Source organism: Sebastes umbrosus, chromosome 19, assembly GCF_015220745.1.
Source record: "Sebastes umbrosus isolate fSebUmb1 chromosome 19, fSebUmb1.pri, whole genome shotgun sequence".
NCBI classification, from domain to species: Eukaryota; Metazoa; Chordata; class Actinopteri; order Perciformes; family Sebastidae; genus Sebastes; species Sebastes umbrosus.
In genome coordinates this window covers 20,823,893-20,843,102 of record NC_051287.1, presented here as the reverse complement: position 1 = coordinate 20,843,102, position 19,210 = coordinate 20,823,893, and the positions used below count along the sequence as shown (strand labels likewise).

General features: G+C 39.5%; 2 protein-coding genes across 2 annotated transcripts; both read right to left on the bottom strand.

The window, feature by feature from the left end:
* Positions 1-1,340: 1,340 nt before the first annotated feature.
* Positions 1,341-4,400, bottom strand: LOC119477790 (heat shock protein beta-1-like). Its single transcript, XM_037751926.1, has 3 exons — positions 3,746-4,400; positions 3,084-3,147; positions 1,341-2,177 (listed from the first exon to the last, which is right to left on the bottom strand). Exons 1-3 carry the CDS (start codon positions 4,134-4,136, stop codon positions 2,003-2,005), a joined length of 630 nt encoding a protein of 209 aa, XP_037607854.1. The 5' UTR covers positions 4,137-4,400; the 3' UTR covers positions 1,341-2,002.
* A 2,113-nt stretch (positions 4,401-6,513) lies between these two features.
* Positions 6,514-18,167, bottom strand: LOC119478737 (sushi domain-containing protein 2-like). The gene is made up of 16 exons (XM_037753674.1): positions 18,046-18,167; positions 17,677-17,875; positions 17,408-17,559; positions 17,113-17,280; positions 16,841-17,015; positions 15,551-15,752; positions 14,892-14,977; positions 13,296-13,564; positions 13,076-13,210; positions 12,798-12,953; positions 11,778-12,026; positions 10,930-11,113; positions 9,580-9,674; positions 9,315-9,494; positions 7,335-7,431; positions 6,514-7,181 (listed from the first exon to the last, which is right to left on the bottom strand). The coding sequence occupies exons 1-16, from the start codon at positions 18,107-18,109 to the stop codon at positions 7,136-7,138; spliced, it is 2,457 nt and encodes an 818-aa protein (XP_037609602.1). The 5' UTR covers positions 18,110-18,167; the 3' UTR covers positions 6,514-7,135.
* Between the last annotated feature and the right edge of the window lie 1,043 nt (positions 18,168-19,210).

Below are 19,210 nucleotides of genomic sequence, written 5' to 3'. Positions count from 1 at the left end.
TCTAGTGTGAAAACAAAGATGCACATAAATGCAAAGCATTATAAATTATAAGAATTTATGTCACTGTTAATATTGTTTAAGTGAATTAAAGATTCTCATGAGACTGCCAGAGAGTAAGCATCGTGTCACGACAGGCACAACATTAATGCATGTTAAGAGTCTGTTGACCAAAGTTTACCTTATTGTTATTTTCTGGGAGGATTTCAAAGCACTTTTGTTTAGCAAATCTTGAATCCCAAATTCATCTTAATTGACTTTTCCACCCTGCTTGCTCTCATCTTGATCAAGACAACAAACCAAAGCAAGGGCAGGGACATGTCATCACTGCGGGCTTGAATTCCTTAAAAGGACAGATTCGGATATAATATGATAATTAATACAATAATCCTCCAAAGATAACTGTAAAAAATTTGGTAGAATCACCTAAATAATCTGTACATTTTCTCTACAGTGTCAGTTTGAAGATGCATTTATATTTGGTCAGAGTTACTTCTCTGCTTCTAGATTAACACCTCCATCTCATAGTTGTTTTCCATTTCTAAATACACAAAGAAGATGGTAGACTGATACTCTTCTGTTTTCTATTTGTATTTAACTTGCCATCCTTTACTCTATACTAAAATTAAATGAAACCACTTTGTTACTTCATCAAATGCTCTTAAGGGATTCTTTAACACATGTCAGAAAAACAAAATCCTCTCGTCACTATATATTCTGTATTTTCAACAATTACTTCCAACATTGCATTAATCCATGTGTTGACATACAGTACAAATACAGTAACTCAGTTACGTCAACATGTAATACCTCGTTCAACCAGTAGATGTCACTGTTTACTTCAGAGTGGCCTTCATCAGATCAGCTGAGCACCTGCTGACTTTTACTCTTGACCCCCTTAACCTCTATTGCAGGAAAGAAGCTGACCACTGTTAATATATATATATATATATATTGGGTTTTTTTGTGGTGGGATATATGATTTAGAAAATGTGTTTGTAGAAGATCTTTTAGGAAATGAATTAGGTGTAACAAACTCAAAACAGCTAATTATGAAGATAGGCCTCTGTTTGTCAAGGTCTTTGAGAGAAACTGTTGATGAAGGTCTGCATGAATAAATAAATACAATTAATTGTAAATACTATGAAATAAATACTATTTAAGTATTATGATGGTATGGAAGAATGGAGGACTTCGGTGCCCTCTTGTGGCACAGTTGACAATCATTTTTATAGGGAAGCCATGAGATATAGAGCAATGGATGAATAATCAATACAGATTAAACTGGTTTCTATTAGTCCTATAATCTGCTAACAAATGCTTCAGTAATGAAGGACACTAAATGAGAAAAAATAATAAATTTTTTTATTTATATAGCAGTAATACATTGGTGGAAGATTATATATCAGGATAGCTTTATTAGGCTAAAGTTATTCAATACATCGATGTACAACTTTCAGGACAAACACAAAATGAATCTATGCTACAGCTTTTACAGTGTTTCTCTTCCTCAAAAGCGAAATCAAATTAATTATTAATTATATTGCCTGCATGTTACACAGAAGCACAATTTGACATACATACCTTTTTTTCATAAAAAATAAGCTGTTTGAATATAAATAGTCATTTCCACTGTCCATTCTTGGCCAGTATTGTCACCCATAATCCACTATCCCTATAGGTCATGTAAGGTCACAACTACAGCTGCTAACATGTATTTTTTCATATAATGAAGATATTACAAGCTCATAAAACAATGATGGCATGTTATAAGGAATACAAGGTCATAATAATCCTTTTATAAGCATTCTGTTATACTGATGAGTCTGCATTTGATTTTAAAGTAATTGTGATATGATATTGTACTGGTAACAATGCATTACAGCAGGAAAACAAGCTTGTTCTTACAGTAAATAACAGACTAGCTTTGTCTTTTTCATGCCAGTGCTATAAAGGTTGCTACACACAACTTGGACTACATCTGATTGTAGTTTCAAATTCTTGCTTACTGGTTTCCCTTTTCACCGTCTTGCGTCTGTCTGATCTGAACCGGTATGACGATCTCATTGGTTGGGTTGTTGCTGATGATGGATGTCCCAGGGGCGGGGGCCTCTACGGACAGAACTCCATCACCAGACAGTGAAGAACTAATGTGCTGTGCGTCCACCCCCTGTGGCAGCCTTGAAGAAACGAAGAATAAGTTTATGTTGACCTCTTGCCCTCTAAACATTTAACCATTTGATTGCATTACTAAGACTGTTAATACAGTACACAGCAATTATATTGAATCACAGCCAGATCATTTTTCAAATTTCCTCACATTCTCAGAGACATAGGTGGAAGAAGTACTCACATCTTGTACTTCAGTAAAAGTAACAATACCACAGTGTAGAAATACTCTGTTAAAGTAAAAGTCCTGCATTCAAAATCTTACTTAATTACAAAAGTGTCAGCATCAAAATGTATTTAAAGTACCAAAAATAAAAGTACTTATTATGTAGAATAATATATATCATATTATTGTATTATACTTATTGATGCATAAATGTGTTCATCACTTTTGGATATTTTATGATTTTTTTGTCTGATATTTTACTAATATTGTTTGGGATATTTTACTGATATTATTTTGGATATTTTATAAATGTATGCCTCATACTTTACTAATGTTTTTCTGCTCTTTTAGTTATGTTTTGGGGATATTTTAATAATATTTTTTTGGTTCAACACTTTAATGTTGCAGCTGGTAAAGGTGGCGCTCATTTTAATTACTTTATACACTTCTGGTTAATTTAGCCTGGGGAACAATAAAGCTCCATCTCAATCTAATATGACAACATTATTTAATAGTTGATTATATTTTGTATTATTAATCTGAATCTGTAAAGTAACTAAAGTTATTAGATAAATGTAGTGGAGTAAAAAGTACAATATTTCCTTCTGAGATGTTGTGGAGTAAAAGTATAAAGTAGCATAAAATAGAAATACAAAGTAAAAAATAGAAAACACAAGTACCTCAAAATTGTACTTACAGTACTTAGTAAATGTACTTAGTTACTTTCCACCACTGCTCGGAGACAACTTACTTGTATTTCCGGGTGAAGCACCTTGAAACCGCTCCATGCTCATCCTGCCTTTCTTCATGATTTCCTTGTAATGAAAAACAGACATAATAAAACCGTGCCAAGAAAATAATGTTAATGATTAAGCACAAATTGATTGGATCAAGGTCTGTCTATGTAGTGCGTTTATAACTAATTACGATGCTTTTACTTTAAAGGAGACATGTCATGAAATACTCACTTTTTCAGTGCTTGTGCACATACATTTGGGTATCTGAAGGGCCTACCAACCCACAAACAGTGAAATAAGACAACCCAGTCAGTTTTTTTGGGCTATCTAGATTAGAAAACATGTGATTCAACAAGCCATTCAGATTTGGCTCCCCTTCCTATGTCACATTCAGGCTCACCATATTTATCTCTCAAGCCAATTAGAGCAGACTGGGCTATTTCGGGAGGAGGGGTCTCAAAGAGACAGGTGCTAAAACAGAACATTTCAGACGGAAGGTGAATACAGGTATATTCAGACAGACAGTATGAGAAAAAGATTGTGTTTTTTGAACATTAAAGAATATAATCATGTTCAAGTAGAAGCCCAAAACACAAGTATGAACCTAGAAATGAGCACGATATGTCCCCTTTAAAGTTTTGTCGCATCTCACAAATAGCTTGGAATCAGATAATACCTGATATTTGCAAATAACCCTCCTTGGTTGTGATCGTAATTTCCTCAGGCGAGAAGTGATTGACGTCCAGGTTGATCTTCCAGCTGTCCGTCCCTGTTCGGATCTCTGACACTCCACTCGTCAGTTGTCCCAGACCCTTTTGGTTCGACGCCGCAGAGCGCTGACCGCTGAATGGAGGCAGAAGGGGAGTTTGTGCGTACCCAGGCCACGAGAAAGCTGCCAGTCTCCTCTTCGACCAGTCTATCCAGTCCAGATCACTAGGGTCCAGGAAAGGAGGGAGGCCAAAATCCTGCGCAAAGATTCGGCTTGGCTGCGTCCAGTTTGGGAAAGGTTCCCAGCTCACATCTCGGCGGAAAATGGGACGGGGTAATATTTTATTTTGTTCCCCCATATCTTAGAAAATAAGCTCAGAATGAAGGGAAAGGATGTTGAAACTGCAAAAGCCTGTAGCTCCACCCTAACAAACAAGTCTGGATTGATGACCTGGACACTAAACAAGGGGCAGCTGTAGTTTTGTTCTCAACAGAAAGTGAGCAGGAGGTCTGACGAAAGACTGCTTTGGCATCTGTAATGCTCTACTCACACACATATATACCCGGATGATTCATTTTAACACTTGTCCAGCATTTAGTGTGATCTAAGAGATGACAATGACTTGGTATGTCATGAGCTGGGGTGTTACTCCTCCGTTGCCCCGGGACCTGGAGAGGATAATGCTAACTATTTTGTATTTATATCTCTGGAGTGTCTGTGGCAAGTTGTTGGTGAATGACTCTGGAAGCAGCAAGCAGACAGCTTATTCAGCGGTGGCCTCTGCAGTCTTGTCACATACTGGTGCTCTTTGTCCACAGCCTTGTGTTATGTGAGGGAACAGCGCGTACATTCAGAGTCACACGGTAAACAACTTCCAGTTTCTGGACACAAGACTGAAGAAAAAAAAAACTCAAGACTAAACAAACATCACGTGATGAGCATGTAGGGTAAATTACAACGTTAAAGACGTGTTTACATCCAGGACAAAGTGATGGACTGAGGTATTGACGCAGTGGAGTGTTGGGGAGGAATTTCACATCTAGAGCTACGTCTTCATGGGTGTTATGTTATACGAATAATGAACCGAGCTTTAGAGAAATAAATCAAGCCATCAGAGAGGGATGGTATTTATTAATGAGGCAATATCTGTAGCCTCTCCATCTGCACTCATCCAAAGCATTAGTCCAAGGTATTCACTAGATCAATATTGAGCATACATGGTAGAAATAGTGTCACCAAGTAGTTGAAGTAAGTAAATACATATAGCCTAATGCTGATGTTACATGTGCAGCAGCTAAGAAGATTGAATGTGTAGTAATCTTGAAGGTACTGTGTAAATTCATTAACTAGAATTTTTTGAGTGATATTAGTTCCAGACCTGGTAATTTTGATTTTTTGTTTTTTTGTTTTTTTGTTTTTTTGCGCCAGGTAATTTGTGAGAGAAAGAGACTGTTCGGTGGTCAAATCCACGATGTACATAAGACAGAAGAGCCGACGACGCACACAGCAGGTGGGTAGAAGAGCGTATCATCAGTCAAGAGGACTTATTCACTCCACAATCTTCTTCTGTTTGGATGTAAGAATATTCCCTTCATTTACATTTTGTGAGTTTAATTAGTTTATTTGTCAAACGTAGCTTGTGTGCAATGCATCCTGGTACATGAAGGCACAGATGGTGTTGTGTCGACTATTGTTTCCCTGTTGATATGTGTTTCCCCCTACCTAAACCTAAACCAACCCTTATGGTGCCTATATTAACGTTACAGTCGTCGTCTCTAGAAGCCATACAGGCTAACAATTTAGCAAGCTAGCAAGTGGGTAACATCATAATGCATAATTAAAGGTTAAAGGTTGTGAATACCACAAGAGGGAGGCGTTCATATGGACTCGTCTCGTGAGCACGGTAAACACGACCCCATTTGAAGGCACCATAAACCTGAACCAACACTTATCCCTAACCCTAACCATAGAGGGGAGGCGCTAACACAGGGAACAGACTTCGACATAACACCAGCACAGCTCCACAGCAGGAGAAAACAGCTTTCTCGTTCAACAGGCTGTGATGCCCTTTTGACATGTCATTGCAGGGTAAACACAGGTGTAATTAATAACATTCATTATGGCCCTGTTGCATTTAGGTGTGCCAGTGCCCTGGTATTGCGCATGCTGGCTCACTGGAATGGCTGTGAAACACTAAATAGAACGGGACCATAATTCGTTTTTGTTATTTACACCTGTGTTTACGCTGCTATGACATGTCACAATGGCTGCTGTGAAAGGGGCCTACATAGCACACACTAGGGAAATTTATTTCTACAGTGGACCACATTTACCATCAGCACTGACTGGACATCCACATAAGAGGTGGCAAATTTTCCCTTTACGTCCGCTTTCGCATAAGTGAGTATGATGTTTTTGTTAGCCATGTCAATTTAGCCGTTAAAGCTAACTTTTGCTTTAGCCTATGTGTGTTTGTGGTGGTACATTTTGATAAGTCTGCTTGTATTGGCTTTCTAATAACAGTAAAAATCGGGAGTAACAGTTGTATTTTGTTTTATGTTTTATATAGTGGGAAAAGATAACTGTTAACATTTACACACACATTGCAATGCAATGGCTGGTCAGAAACGCCATAACAACAACGTGTTGTTATGTCTGTGTAGTTTGGCAGCATGCACAGTAAAAGAAGAAAATCATCATTCACATTGAGTCTGAATTGAAGCTACAGAATACACTGTATTTTAAAAACTTTATTGTCCAACAAATTGGAAAGTTGTAAACTGTATAACAATGTTCATCAGCATTTGGTGACAGTACAAACGCATACGTACACGTACACAGTGCAGAGTTCATTTAATGAACACCAACGCTGTATGACATGAACAATAATGGAGTGTGTCGACAGTAGCAGGTTGCATCATTCATGTTACACCTTTGAAGAGAGTTTAATCAATTATTGTCTAGTGTTATTGTCCTATTGAACAGACTCACAGTAACTTATTGATTTAGGATCATCATTTTTACTTAGAATATCCAACTTAATGACTTATAGCACAGAACGCTTTACCGTTATGGGTGTGACAAAAGTGTGCAATACAGGTTCAAATTTCAACAGTGCAACAATACTTTTCTGCCGTGGAAGATGCAGTGTGTAAAATATGTATTGTGTAGTTACTCTTTAACTCTGCAGTGACCTTTACTCAATGACATAGTTTAGTCTGGATCCTGGCTGTGGTTTACAAGATTTGTGACCAGAATTAGATATCTCTTTTGTGTTATGTGTAATTTTATGTAGCCTAAGCATGTATTTATGCTTGCATTCATTTTTAATTTTTCAGTAGATGAAGAGTTAAGTGGTTAGGAGCCCTCACTTGTCACGGCTTCTTTTGACCGTGCAGCTTTTCTGAAATAAAAGAAAAAAAAGAATAAAAACAGTGAAGGAGCAGGAAGCTCTGACACACTTTTTCCATATCAAGTATTGTAAGTATAATTAATGCATTTTAGAAATGTTATGTTACAGAGTCATAATACATTAACTGAAGATACTGTACCGCACCTTTTTCGTTTCCGGGACATGAGTACGATTGTTGTTATAATTACAATCAGTGCTAACGCTCCAATGACTGAACCGGCAACAATTCCTGCGATGTTACCTGAAAAATGACAAAAATGTTTTTTTTAAAACCAGAGGCTCCAGGGCAATTGACAAGTATTTACATTAGTTTGTTTGATTCTTTTTTTTATTTTTACCTTAACCAGAGTTAACTGTATTGATTCAGACAGGAAGAGAGAGTACAGTACATGCAACAAAGCTCCCAAATCAACCACAATTTTTCATTGCTTTGCTTCCTAAAGGTGTTTCTGTTTCTGTTTTAATTCCGATTTTTTTCTTGTCCAATTTATTGACACACATTGGATACATGTTGTACTTCCGTCTCTAATGGAAAGTATTTTTTTGTGTTGCTGGTGAACACACTGAACATTTCTTATGAAGGACTTTATTGATTTAAATATATGGTTAGTATAGCCTTTGAGTGCATGTATTTGTTTCAGTAGAGAGGAACAAAAGTTCATCCTCAGCCATTTGTGACTATGCTACAGTATACTTGCAGGCTATGCAGGTAGCTTAAACTACCTACTGTATGTCTATAGTCACACTTGAGGTGTAGTTCTAGGTATGGCAATGTCTGTTGGTCAGTCGGTTGGTTCACCATTTTGGTCTAGACTGATCTACTGGACAGATTGGCACACAATCTTGTACAGACACTCATGGCTCCCAGAGGATGAATCCTAATGACTTTGGTGATACTCTGACCTTCTAGCTACACATGAGGGTAACATTTGTAGTTTTGAATGAAATCTCTTCTCAGCTACTGTCACAAAAATGTGCGTAGACAATCATTGTCCCCAGAGGATGAATTGTAAACACTGATGATCCCTGAACTTTTCTTCTAGCACTATCAAGGGCTCAGCTTTGAGTTTAGCATGCCTACACTGGTTTATATGCTGCTACTACTGTAAACATAAGCCCCTTTCATACAGATATTATGCAATACTGCCGTAAAGGAGGGTTAGCCGCCGTTACGCCAGCTTTGCTTTTTCACATTTAACGAAACAACGGCGTCATAATGCCGCCCCGGTGTATGCTTTTACATAGCACGTCGGCATCGCAAAGCAAAAAGTGCGTGACGTAAAGCACAAAAGCATCGGTGTCTAGCGTGCGTGTGCATATAGACATCAGCTAGGCTCTGTGACTACTTCCGCTACAACTCTGCCCTTCTGTGAAGCTGTATGTTTCTCATAGGACTGGGATAAATGGCAACATTACTCACTTGCCCCACTGTTTCTTGGATGAACTGCACACTGGCAAACATTAATGTCTGCTCAAGTGTAGTACGGGAAAAAGTGGATGAGCCTATGAAGGCCATGATCATGACAGGAAAAAGCCTCGTGCAGTCACAGGGCAAGTGTGAGTGAATTACTTTCGGCGCGACAGCAGAGCTCTTTAGCCTAATTTCGACCGAACAGCCAAACTTGTTGGTAATAGGATGCGGTCCTAATTAGACTGAAATGGCCGCTATAACAATCCAGATTTACAAACCAGTCAGAAAGGCACCACTTAACACTTTCCAGGTCAATATGTCGTTGTGTATGTTTGTGAAAAAGTAATGTTCATACGGGGTCCACAGCAAGGGGCACGGCCCATAGAAGGAAGGTGTTTGCTTTTATTCAGACATTTTCTGAATTATGGGTATAAGATAGGCCTATATTATGGTGAAGGAAGGGACCATAGTTGCATTGCTAAGTTCTTGATGCGTGCATTTTTATCAATCAAAGGTCTTATAAGTAATTCTCACTTACAGAAATATTTGTGTAAAAAGGTCATGAGAGTGATTTCAATTTTGTGCATTTCAACACTTCAGAGCTGATTGGATGGATCAAATGATGCATACAAGGACACACACACACACACATGCATGCTCAAATCAGAAGATCAGAATCATTGGACAGGACTGATTTCATTATTTATTCATACTGGGAACCACGCAGCTCGTGTCTTCTCCAGACCACAGGCTGTTCTCCTGGCATACGCGCTCTGCCGATCCTTTGAGAGTGTAGCCGTCATCGCAGGAAAACTGCACCTTAGCTCCTTGCAAATATGTGGTCCCATTCTTCTCTCCATTAGCCGGAGGTGAAAGCCATCCACAAGATATCACTGCACAGTATAACAATAACTATCAGCGAAACCATCTAAATGTACATTATAATCACTTTTTCATTATATGATTTTATACTCTCACCTCGCTTTAGATCCTCCACAAGAGAAACGTGACTCTGGAAAGACTCCTTGGAAGCGTTTCCCATTCTTGGACTACGACCTACCAGGATGTCATACCTACAGGACAGAGGTACGGATCAGAAAAAGAGCTGCTGTAGTTAAGAAAATTAATTTGCTGCAATAGAAATGGCTTGCATTTACATAAAGTTGAAAATTGAATTATTAGAAGTCAGGATGTCGTTACTTTTAACCCCTTTATGGGTCAAACCATAGAAAAAAATAGGAGGAGGAGGGTCATTGAACAGTTTGCTGTGTTATTTGACTAGTACAAAAGAAAATGGCGATAGTTGTTAATTGTTATGGTGACAACAGAACCCACGTTAGTGGCGCTGTAAAGTGTGTGGTCGCAGCTCGCCAGGAAGAGAACGGACGCAGCTTCTGGAGACAGTTCAACTCATTTTCTGTTATCAGTGCAGCACCAAAGCCTGGCGGAACCTGCCCAAGAGCTAACCAGCTTGTCATCGTTACTGCAAAACTTCACCTCAGTGAGTCCGTGAAGATGGCTTAGTTTATGTGGAAGTCAGCCGCTATGGCAACAATACACATAAAAATTGACGTCGCTCTGACCTTCCTGCTACGCTGATTTGGGAATGTCCATTCTATTTCTATGGGTCAAACGCTGAAAGCACCTCGTCCTACATTTCCCATAATGCAACTGGTCTTTTGTGGGATCTCCTTGCCTGGTCAATGCCCATGTTTTTCAAACCCATAACTCTAGTTTGCAATGAAGGCTTTTCGTACTCTACACAAGCCTCAGCCGAGATAACCTGATGACATCACTGTGACATCATCAGGGTTATTTTGTAAGACTTTAGAAAGCTCCCTTCTGAGCCACAAAAGACACAGTTTTTCGGCGAATTCACACGAGAGCAGTGGCGAAGTGCGGCCTGCAGCGAGCTGCCATGCAGTGTCTATGAAAAGCTGCGGCCGTTTGATTCTGCGGCGAAGTGCGGCCAAACAAAAGTTGGGAAAAGTTTAACTTTTAGTGGCGAAATGCAGCCAGAGAATGCCTACAGCCAATCAGTAAACAGATCATGTGACTCCTGTGACATGTTGACCTATGCTACAAAGAATTTCTTCCGGCCTGAAACACATGAATATGCCTCTCAGCCGCAGAAAACTGTAATTATTGCGACGAGCCGCTGCCTGTTGGGAATTTGGCGTTATGACGAGTAAACTGAACTTCATGAGTAAAATTGGCAGATTGCCCCTTTAAGAGAATTGAGTTCATTCTTACTGAGATGGCCAACATTCATTATTATTATAATGAATAAAAGTAGATAAAAAGTAGATAAAAGTCTTCTTGTCATACCTACAGAACTGAGCGCCCTCTCCAGAGCATAACTCAGATGCCTGATTGGCTAATGGATCATCTGGATTCTCAGGGACAGAAAACACTGGAATAAAACTAACGTCATGTCTGGGAGCGTAGTTATATGCGTCCAGAAGATATTCTGAATCATATGTGAACAAGGCAGACTCGTTGTTGACGGCCCCTGTAAGACAAAAAGAAAGATACACAGCATTAAAAGTACTGAAATTTAAGTGGAACCTTTGCAACATTATCTGCTGATGTTTCATAAAATGAGTGATTTCCTAGAATGCAAATGCCTGATCTATGCATGAAAAGACAAAAAAGAGAAGTATGTATTCCCACTATGATAGGGTAACTTGAAGGGGACATGACCCCAAACTGGAAACAGTGTGACAAGAAATGGAGTGGCGAAAAGACCTTAAACCTTGGTGACCTGCGTTTAATTCTTCCTGACTAATATCCCAAATAATCTCTACTGTGAGACAGGAACACAAACAACCTGGCCAAAGTCCTGATCTTACTCTCATAGTTGCCTAATGTTAGCCTTAACTAAATTTGTTTTACTTATCGATCGAACTAATCATTACCTACTCTACCAATTCACATATTTACATTATGAATGTGTTTGTCATTATGTGGGTGACATCTCATCTCTCTCGAGTATTGCTGAAAGAACATACTCTTAATTCACATCAAATTCCACGCCTATTTAACTACATTTCAAGAGGTTTTGTTGGGTATATAGCTCACACAGCTCATACATAAAAGTAGGTTCACAATAGGACATAAACACCACGTGAATTTGGAACAACAGCACCTAATCTGCATTGTGAATCATTTCTTACAGCTTGCCCCGAAGCTGAACACCTCCTCTGGATTGTTGGGGTCCCGCACAAGTTCACCGTTGCTGAGAGCGAGGTCGTCACTGGCGTAACCGTTCATCTTTCCCAGCAGTCCGAGAGTGGCGTCTTTGAAGTCCTCTGGCAGGAGCACGGTGGTCGTCATGGTTCCCTCTCTCAGTCGCACTTCCACCCCGGCTCCACTCGGGAACATCACGGTCACATTCGTAGAGGTAGGAGAAAACACAAACACACCTAGAAGGGAGATTTGGTCAGAATAAAGGCAGTTGTTGTAGTTTTAACAAGATGATATCAAGACCTCACTTTGAAGACCCTGAAAGTATATTTCCTCTCAATCAGCTTCTTACTATGTGAGTCATAGTAAGACAACTTTCTGCCAAATTTGGAACAGTTTGTCATTTCACATCTCTGCATGTGTAAGCAGCATTTTACTGTTGTAGCTGGTCAAAGTCGAGGTTATTCTTTGTTTTTATCACAGTGTCATAAATGTGAGGACTGTGTCTAAATTTCTACTTACTGTCAAATAAAACTAACAAATGGGAATACATTTTATTCAAGATTTCATCAGGGGCATGGACGCATTACTCAATGGGCCTACTGGGCACAGGCCCAACAGGTTAAGGGGGGCCACTGGGCCAGAGCCTCTGTTTGAAGTTACTGCTAATATTTCTTGTTGGGAAGCCAATAAGAGACACAAAATAACCAAAAAGAAACACAAAACAACTAAAAAGAGACAGGATATGACAACAAAGGGACACAAAATGTCTACAAACGGACGCAAAACAACCCAAAAGTGACAGGATATGACAACAAAGATAAGCAAAACGTCTACAAAGAGATGCAAAATGACCAAAAATATGTCTCTTTGAATCAGTGGCTCTTGTTCTTATGTACGAGGGGTGGGGCCCTTTACATGTCTATGCCCTGGGGCCCAATCCGTCCATGATCAGGGTTAGTAAAATCATTGACTCCCATCATAAGCAGAAAGGCGAATCAGGGTCTCACCATGCAGGTCCATCCACCTCTGCTCAGAAAAGGAGAGGGTTTTCTGGTTCTGCAGTACTTCAAGGCCATTGTGACCGGCGACCAGCCGCACCTCAACAACATCCGATGCTCTTTCTTTCATGGCTACGGCCGTCAACGTTGTGGCTTTTATCGTTTCTGGTGAGAGAAACAGATCAATGAATGGTTCATGTGCATTTTATTAAAATGTTTGTTATTATTATTTAGTGGTAGCATTTACTGATCGTTGTTGAGATAGACAGAAACTTTTAAAAACTCACCATTCACACGCTCTGTTCTGCCTTGTATTGTCAGGCGTTTCCTTGACGAGGTCACCAAAGTGTACTCCCCGAGGCCATTGAAGGAGTAGCGGACACCATCAAATGTTATGAAGTGGGGATCTCCAAACACCACAGCTGTCATTACACACAAAAAAATTAAGATTTCATATTTAACAATAATCACATAAAAACACATAAATCGTAATAACGATTCACTCACCTGAGCTGGGTGACTGGTAACGCCTGCAGTCACTGGAGGGCCGGTGTTTGAAGTAGACGTGGCAGTTGTCAGACCACAGGCAGCAGTAGTAGAAGCTGAGGACGTCATAGACCCAGTGGGACTCCCCAGGAACGCGAGGGGGATTATTGAATGGGGGTGAGCCCCAGTCGTGTGCTCGGTCTGGAGTGCTTCCCCCACTCGAGTCTCCTGTCAGCATCTGAGCGCCCGTGCTGTCATAGCAGCACTGTTGTCCCGCTCCATATTTAGGACTGTTGATACATTTCCAAAAACATTGTCAATTAAAATAATGAATTCTACTGCAACCAAAACCTTAAACAAGAGTCTACAGCTACACTATAGGCTCTATAGGCACAGTGGGGCTTTGAGCTAAATGCTAACTTGAGCGCACAATGACAATGCTAACTTGCAGATGTTAAGTAATGCTTACCATTTTTACCATCTTAAAGGTCCCATATTATAAAAAAGTGAGATTTTCATGTTTTCTTATTATAAAGCCGGCTTAAGTCTTATATAAATACTGTGAAAGTATCGAAACGCTCAATCCACAGGGAAATAGACACACCCCGTATTCAGAAACTCTGCATTTGAAACAAGCTGTGAGGATTTCTGTCCATTTGTGATGTCACAAATATACAATATTTAGACCCTTTACACAGATTTAAACGTAAAAATTCGAAATGTGTCCCAGTTTATTCTTGGTTGCAGTGTATGTGAATGTCATCAGCTGATAGGAAGTACACATGGACCCAAGCTGTTTCATAGCAACGCAATTCTGTTGCAATTTCGTCGCAAAATTAGAGAGTTTACCATGCAAATTATATACATGTAAATACTGGGGCTGTGTCCAAAATCATTCAGTCATTCACTTCTCCCTACTCACTATCCAGGGAGTTCTATGTAGAGGACTATATAGTGAGCTCATCTGCAAAATAAGACACTTTTGGACACTACTCAAGTCATGTTCTCTGCGCCTTTTATTACGTCATTGCTGTCGCACAATTAAAACAAGCCAGATCAACATCTGCTGGGATCCATACTGTATGTAAACTATTTTATTGAGTTGTCTCTTAGCGAACTGCTCTGACTTAATTTAAGTTCCCCTTGGTAAGCAGTGATGCAGTGTATGAGACTAGGGCTTTTATTGTGAAAGGTAAGAATTAATTGTGACTGTTTCAATAAGCGTATTTTCCCAAATTGATAAATACAAAGTACTTTGTGGCCGTTTGTGTAGTGATGCGCTGCTCTGCTCATATTAAATACATTATTTTTGCGCCACAACTAAATGGATTTTGTCTCGTCCATCTGCCATTTTTCAATCAGCGCAATGCATGAAGGTATATAGTGTTCAGTTCGTGACCATCGTTGTCCACTACTTTTTACGATACATTATGGGGCACTTTGAGTCCACTACATAGGGTATAATAATTCTCACTAAACGTTCGGACAGCACTACAAAATGGCAAACGCCCTATATAGGATGCATTGCTAATGATGTAAATGCATTTGTGCTACTTAGAATATAATCTTGACACCCGACCGTGAGGACAAGTATACAGTTGTGAGTGAAGGACTCACCTGGCTTGTATAGCCCTCACACAGTGAACACTCCCAGGGTGGTAGGTGCACACGCTCCCCTTCTCTATATCACAGCCATAGTCAGTCTGAGGAGAGAGAGACACAGCGTCTGTAACCAGGCCGCCAAATGTGCATTTCACTGTGTTCATGTATATACTGCAGTTCAGAATAGTCCTCATCAATACACTCCGTCACTAGCTGCACACATGCAGTTTCAACACTCTATATGTCACTCACCTGCCATTGGAAGACTAATGGCTTTGCCTAACCCTAACTGTAAATAAGATAAAAGGCATAAGATCGATGCTGAAACGTGTTCAGCTTGCAGAGAATGCTTGTAAATGCAACAGTTAGGGGAGACCTCCCCTTGACTTTTAACTGATAAGCAGTGAGCATTAGTGAAAGGGTACGGCCAACGACAATCACCATAAATACATTGAGTAACGACATACTTTTATCTAGCTAGATCCCAGCTCATAAAGGGAAATGCCTGTACTGTGATGATGTCATTCAGGTAATCTGAGATGTATTAGCTTGCATGTGTGTTTTATGGTTTATCTTTCAATGACGTACTGATTGTCTGCTTATGCCTGTGTGTCCAAAGATAGATAGATAGATAGACAGCCAAATCTAAACTTGCCACTATTCTTCACACTTACATGAAACCTCCCAGTGTCTGCTCTCGCTTGAGCCAGAGTGCAGGGACAGTCTATGATCTCACTGAGGAAGTTGGGCAGCTGATTTTCCAGCTGGTCCCATGCTACACATTTCTCCAGGGCCCAAGCTGTTGAGTTCCACCTGAACTTCTCTTCCAGATGCCAGGCCAGAGCGTGATCCTCAGTCCATACGGCTTGTACATTCCTAAATGAAACACATGACAAGTATTGTACAGCTAACAACTCAAATACTGTTTTTTTATGACAGTCATCTATATCAGTGGTTCCCAACCTGGGGTCTGGGCCCCACTTAGGGCGCACCAGAATTTGTCTGCTCTGCTGTTTTTCAAAATTAGATTTGCTCATGTATAACTAAAATCTTAAAAACACACTTACTGGATAATTTATACAAAAGTCTGTATTTGAAACTATTTAAAAAGGTATATTTTTTGCTGCTTGATTGCAAAATCTAACATAATATTTTGCTTCGATCCATATTTGTTGGTGTTTAGCCTTTCAAGGACAACATTTTCACTGCGGTCAAAAACCTATTTACTCTCCCACTTGACGCACACACAGGGAGGCCCACACCTGAATTCATGGGACGGTTTAGCAGCAATCTAGCAACGCCATAACTTACATTTATTTAACCACAATAACTAAAAGTCTATTTTTGGCTCTAACACTATTATAGTGAATGAAGTCGTTACCAAAAAAAGCTCATACTATGTATTTGCAGTTGCATTCACTGAGCGAATCCATCAAGACAGGAAAGACTTCAGGCAATCAAGTCTTATTAGAAGACTAACGTTTCGACGCCAACTGCGTCTTCATCTGAGTTTTTTTTGTTTTTGTTTTTGTTTTTTGACTCTGATGAAGACATAGTTGGCGTTGAAACGTTTTCTAAACGTCTTCTAATAAAGTTGATTACCTTAAATCCGTGTGCTCCAGTGTGCTTTGGACCTGCTCTCTGAAGTCTCTCCTGTTACAAAATGCCCTGTTTTGTGAGCACCGGACAGGCTTACTATTCCTTGTGAAACGATTGAAGCACGTTTAACCTCCTTTCTTTGAATCCATCAAGACGTCATAACTTTATTTATGTGGATGAAACTGACGAGTTCTATTCATGAAAGAAAGTTGCATCACTTTATTCAAATTGATTATTTTGTTTGAGGATTTGTCATTTTTTTTAGGGTGATGACGTTCAGCTTTTCTTAGATACAAGTAGGGGAGGTTTCAAGGACAATAGGTTGGGAACCACTGATCTGTATTATAGGAAGTGTTCATACATACCACATGCCATCAGGGTTGGTGCTGAGGCTGATACGTAGAGAGCCAAGCTCCCAACTTGCAAAGCCGTTCTCTGCTGGTTTGGGCAAAAAGCTAAAGGAACCATTGTTGAGCTGATCCTTTGCAAGTGAGTACAGGTACTCCCACTCACCCTTCCAGTCGGATGTATAGGGTTTTCCTTGAGAGAAACATTTTACAGAATTCAGCGTTTTTACCCAATTAATAATCATGTGATCTACAAAGTGTAAACGCAGTGTATAAATAGGCGTACTCACCTGTCTCCCTGTATCCCCAGAGCTCTATATTGACCCTCTCTGCTCTGACCAAAGAGGTATTCCATGTCATCTCAAGAGTGCCTCCAACTCCCGGTGTACCATAGTACTGCCATTTTGTCGAGTTGACCAGAGTCGCCTTAAAGTGGGCATCTAACTTGCCAGTATGTACTGTAGCAACACATTTGAATCAAATAAATCATATATCAAGGTCAGTTTGACACTAAATTGTAAAGAATGCGTTGTATGGAAGAGTTTTGAGGTCATCCTCTCAAGAATATATAGACAGTTACTGTACCTGAGAGCCAGGTTGCATCTCTATTGAATGTAGTGCCATTATCAGAGGAGATGCGCAAGGGAACCCATCCTGTTTCATACAATAGTGGGGAGATACAATGGCCTCTACTGTTTTCATCCACATACCCTACAGTATCGATATTGTCCTTGAACCTGCCATTATAAAAGAATAATCAGCGTGTTTCTATACTGTACTGTATAATATTATAATTTATCTTAACCATAATCGAAAGGAATTTGTAAACATCGAGGTGTAAAAGAAAGTCTTACCTGCATACAATCTCTGAACTGTTACTGAAACTCACGTCAGGGACAATAAAATCTGTCCCGCCCAAAATGACCCCGGAATATGGAAAGATTTCCACACAGTACTCTTTATAGTCTGTGCAGCAGGTCTTGAGAGACGTGCATGTCGAGTGGCATGAACATGACCCAGAATTTTCCCCACACAGTCTTTCACATGTCTGTCCTGTACAAAATAAAGAGGAATAGGGCTTAAGTACAGAGTCTAGAGTGTGCCACAGGTTTCATTTTGAAATTTATGAATCTAAAAGCAATTTATGGTTATAGTATTTTTTCCAACTGTCAGAGACGAAATTCAATATATATTACAATTTAGTTTGAGTGTGTACTACTTACCTAATGTCATGCAGATACATGAAACCAGAAGGACAAATACTACTGCTGTGAATCTTTCCGTCATGACTGAAGTTTCTGCTGCTCTCTAGGCTGCTTCTATGATTTAGTCCCAGCTATATATACACTCAGCATTTTTCTAAACCTTGGCCCTTTTCATCACAGGCATTTACAAACATCTGGTTTAATCATCAACCAGAGGTCATTAAGGTAGCAATTCTGACTTTATGACCTCACACGACTACCTTTGACCATCTCTCACTTCCGTGCCAATCAGATTTATTACCTGCTTAATAGATTTCAGATTGTATGTTGGACCCGCAGTAACTCACCTTGGCTCTTACTTATTATCATATTTAGATACAACTAATCAAGAAACAGTTATGAGGATAATAGCTAAATAAAACATGCTATCATGTGAAGAGAATATTATATAATAGCAGTCCTATTCAATAGTACAATGATGTGAAATACAGTACGTGACATACTGTGTATTTAATTATTTATTAATATTATGTATCACAGCAGGGCCTTCAGTCCAAAATTGGCTTTCTTTCAAGGCAAGAATGTACATTAGTATGTTAAAATGCTAACTTTGAGCATGTCGAACTGAAGTTGTTGTTTTTTTTTTTTACATGAGAGGAGAAGAACACTCATAATTTAGATGCAATCTTTATTTATTTTTTTATTTATCTATTTTTTATCTCTTTTTTTATCCTGCATCAGCATTTTCCTTGTTATTCTAAAAAAGCTAATGTTTGCTGAAACTGATTCATAGAATAAAGAATACAAAGATCGCATATGAGTCATGAGGGTCCAATTTTCAGCCTGAACGTTAGTTATATATATATCATGACAGGAAAAAGCCTCGTGCAGTCACAGGGCAAGTGTGAGTGAATTACTTTCGGCGCGACAGCAGAGCTCTTTAGCCTAATTTCGACCGAACAGCCAAACTTGTTGGTAATAGGATGCGGTCCTAATTAGACTGAAATGGCCGCTATAACAATCCAGATTTACAAACCAGTCAGAAAGGCACCACTTAACACTTTCCAGGTCAATATGTCGTTGTGTATGTTTGTGAAAAAGTAATGTTCATATGGGGTCCACAGCAAGGGGCACGGCCCATAGAAGGAAGGTGTTTGCTTTTATTCAGACATTTTCTGAATTA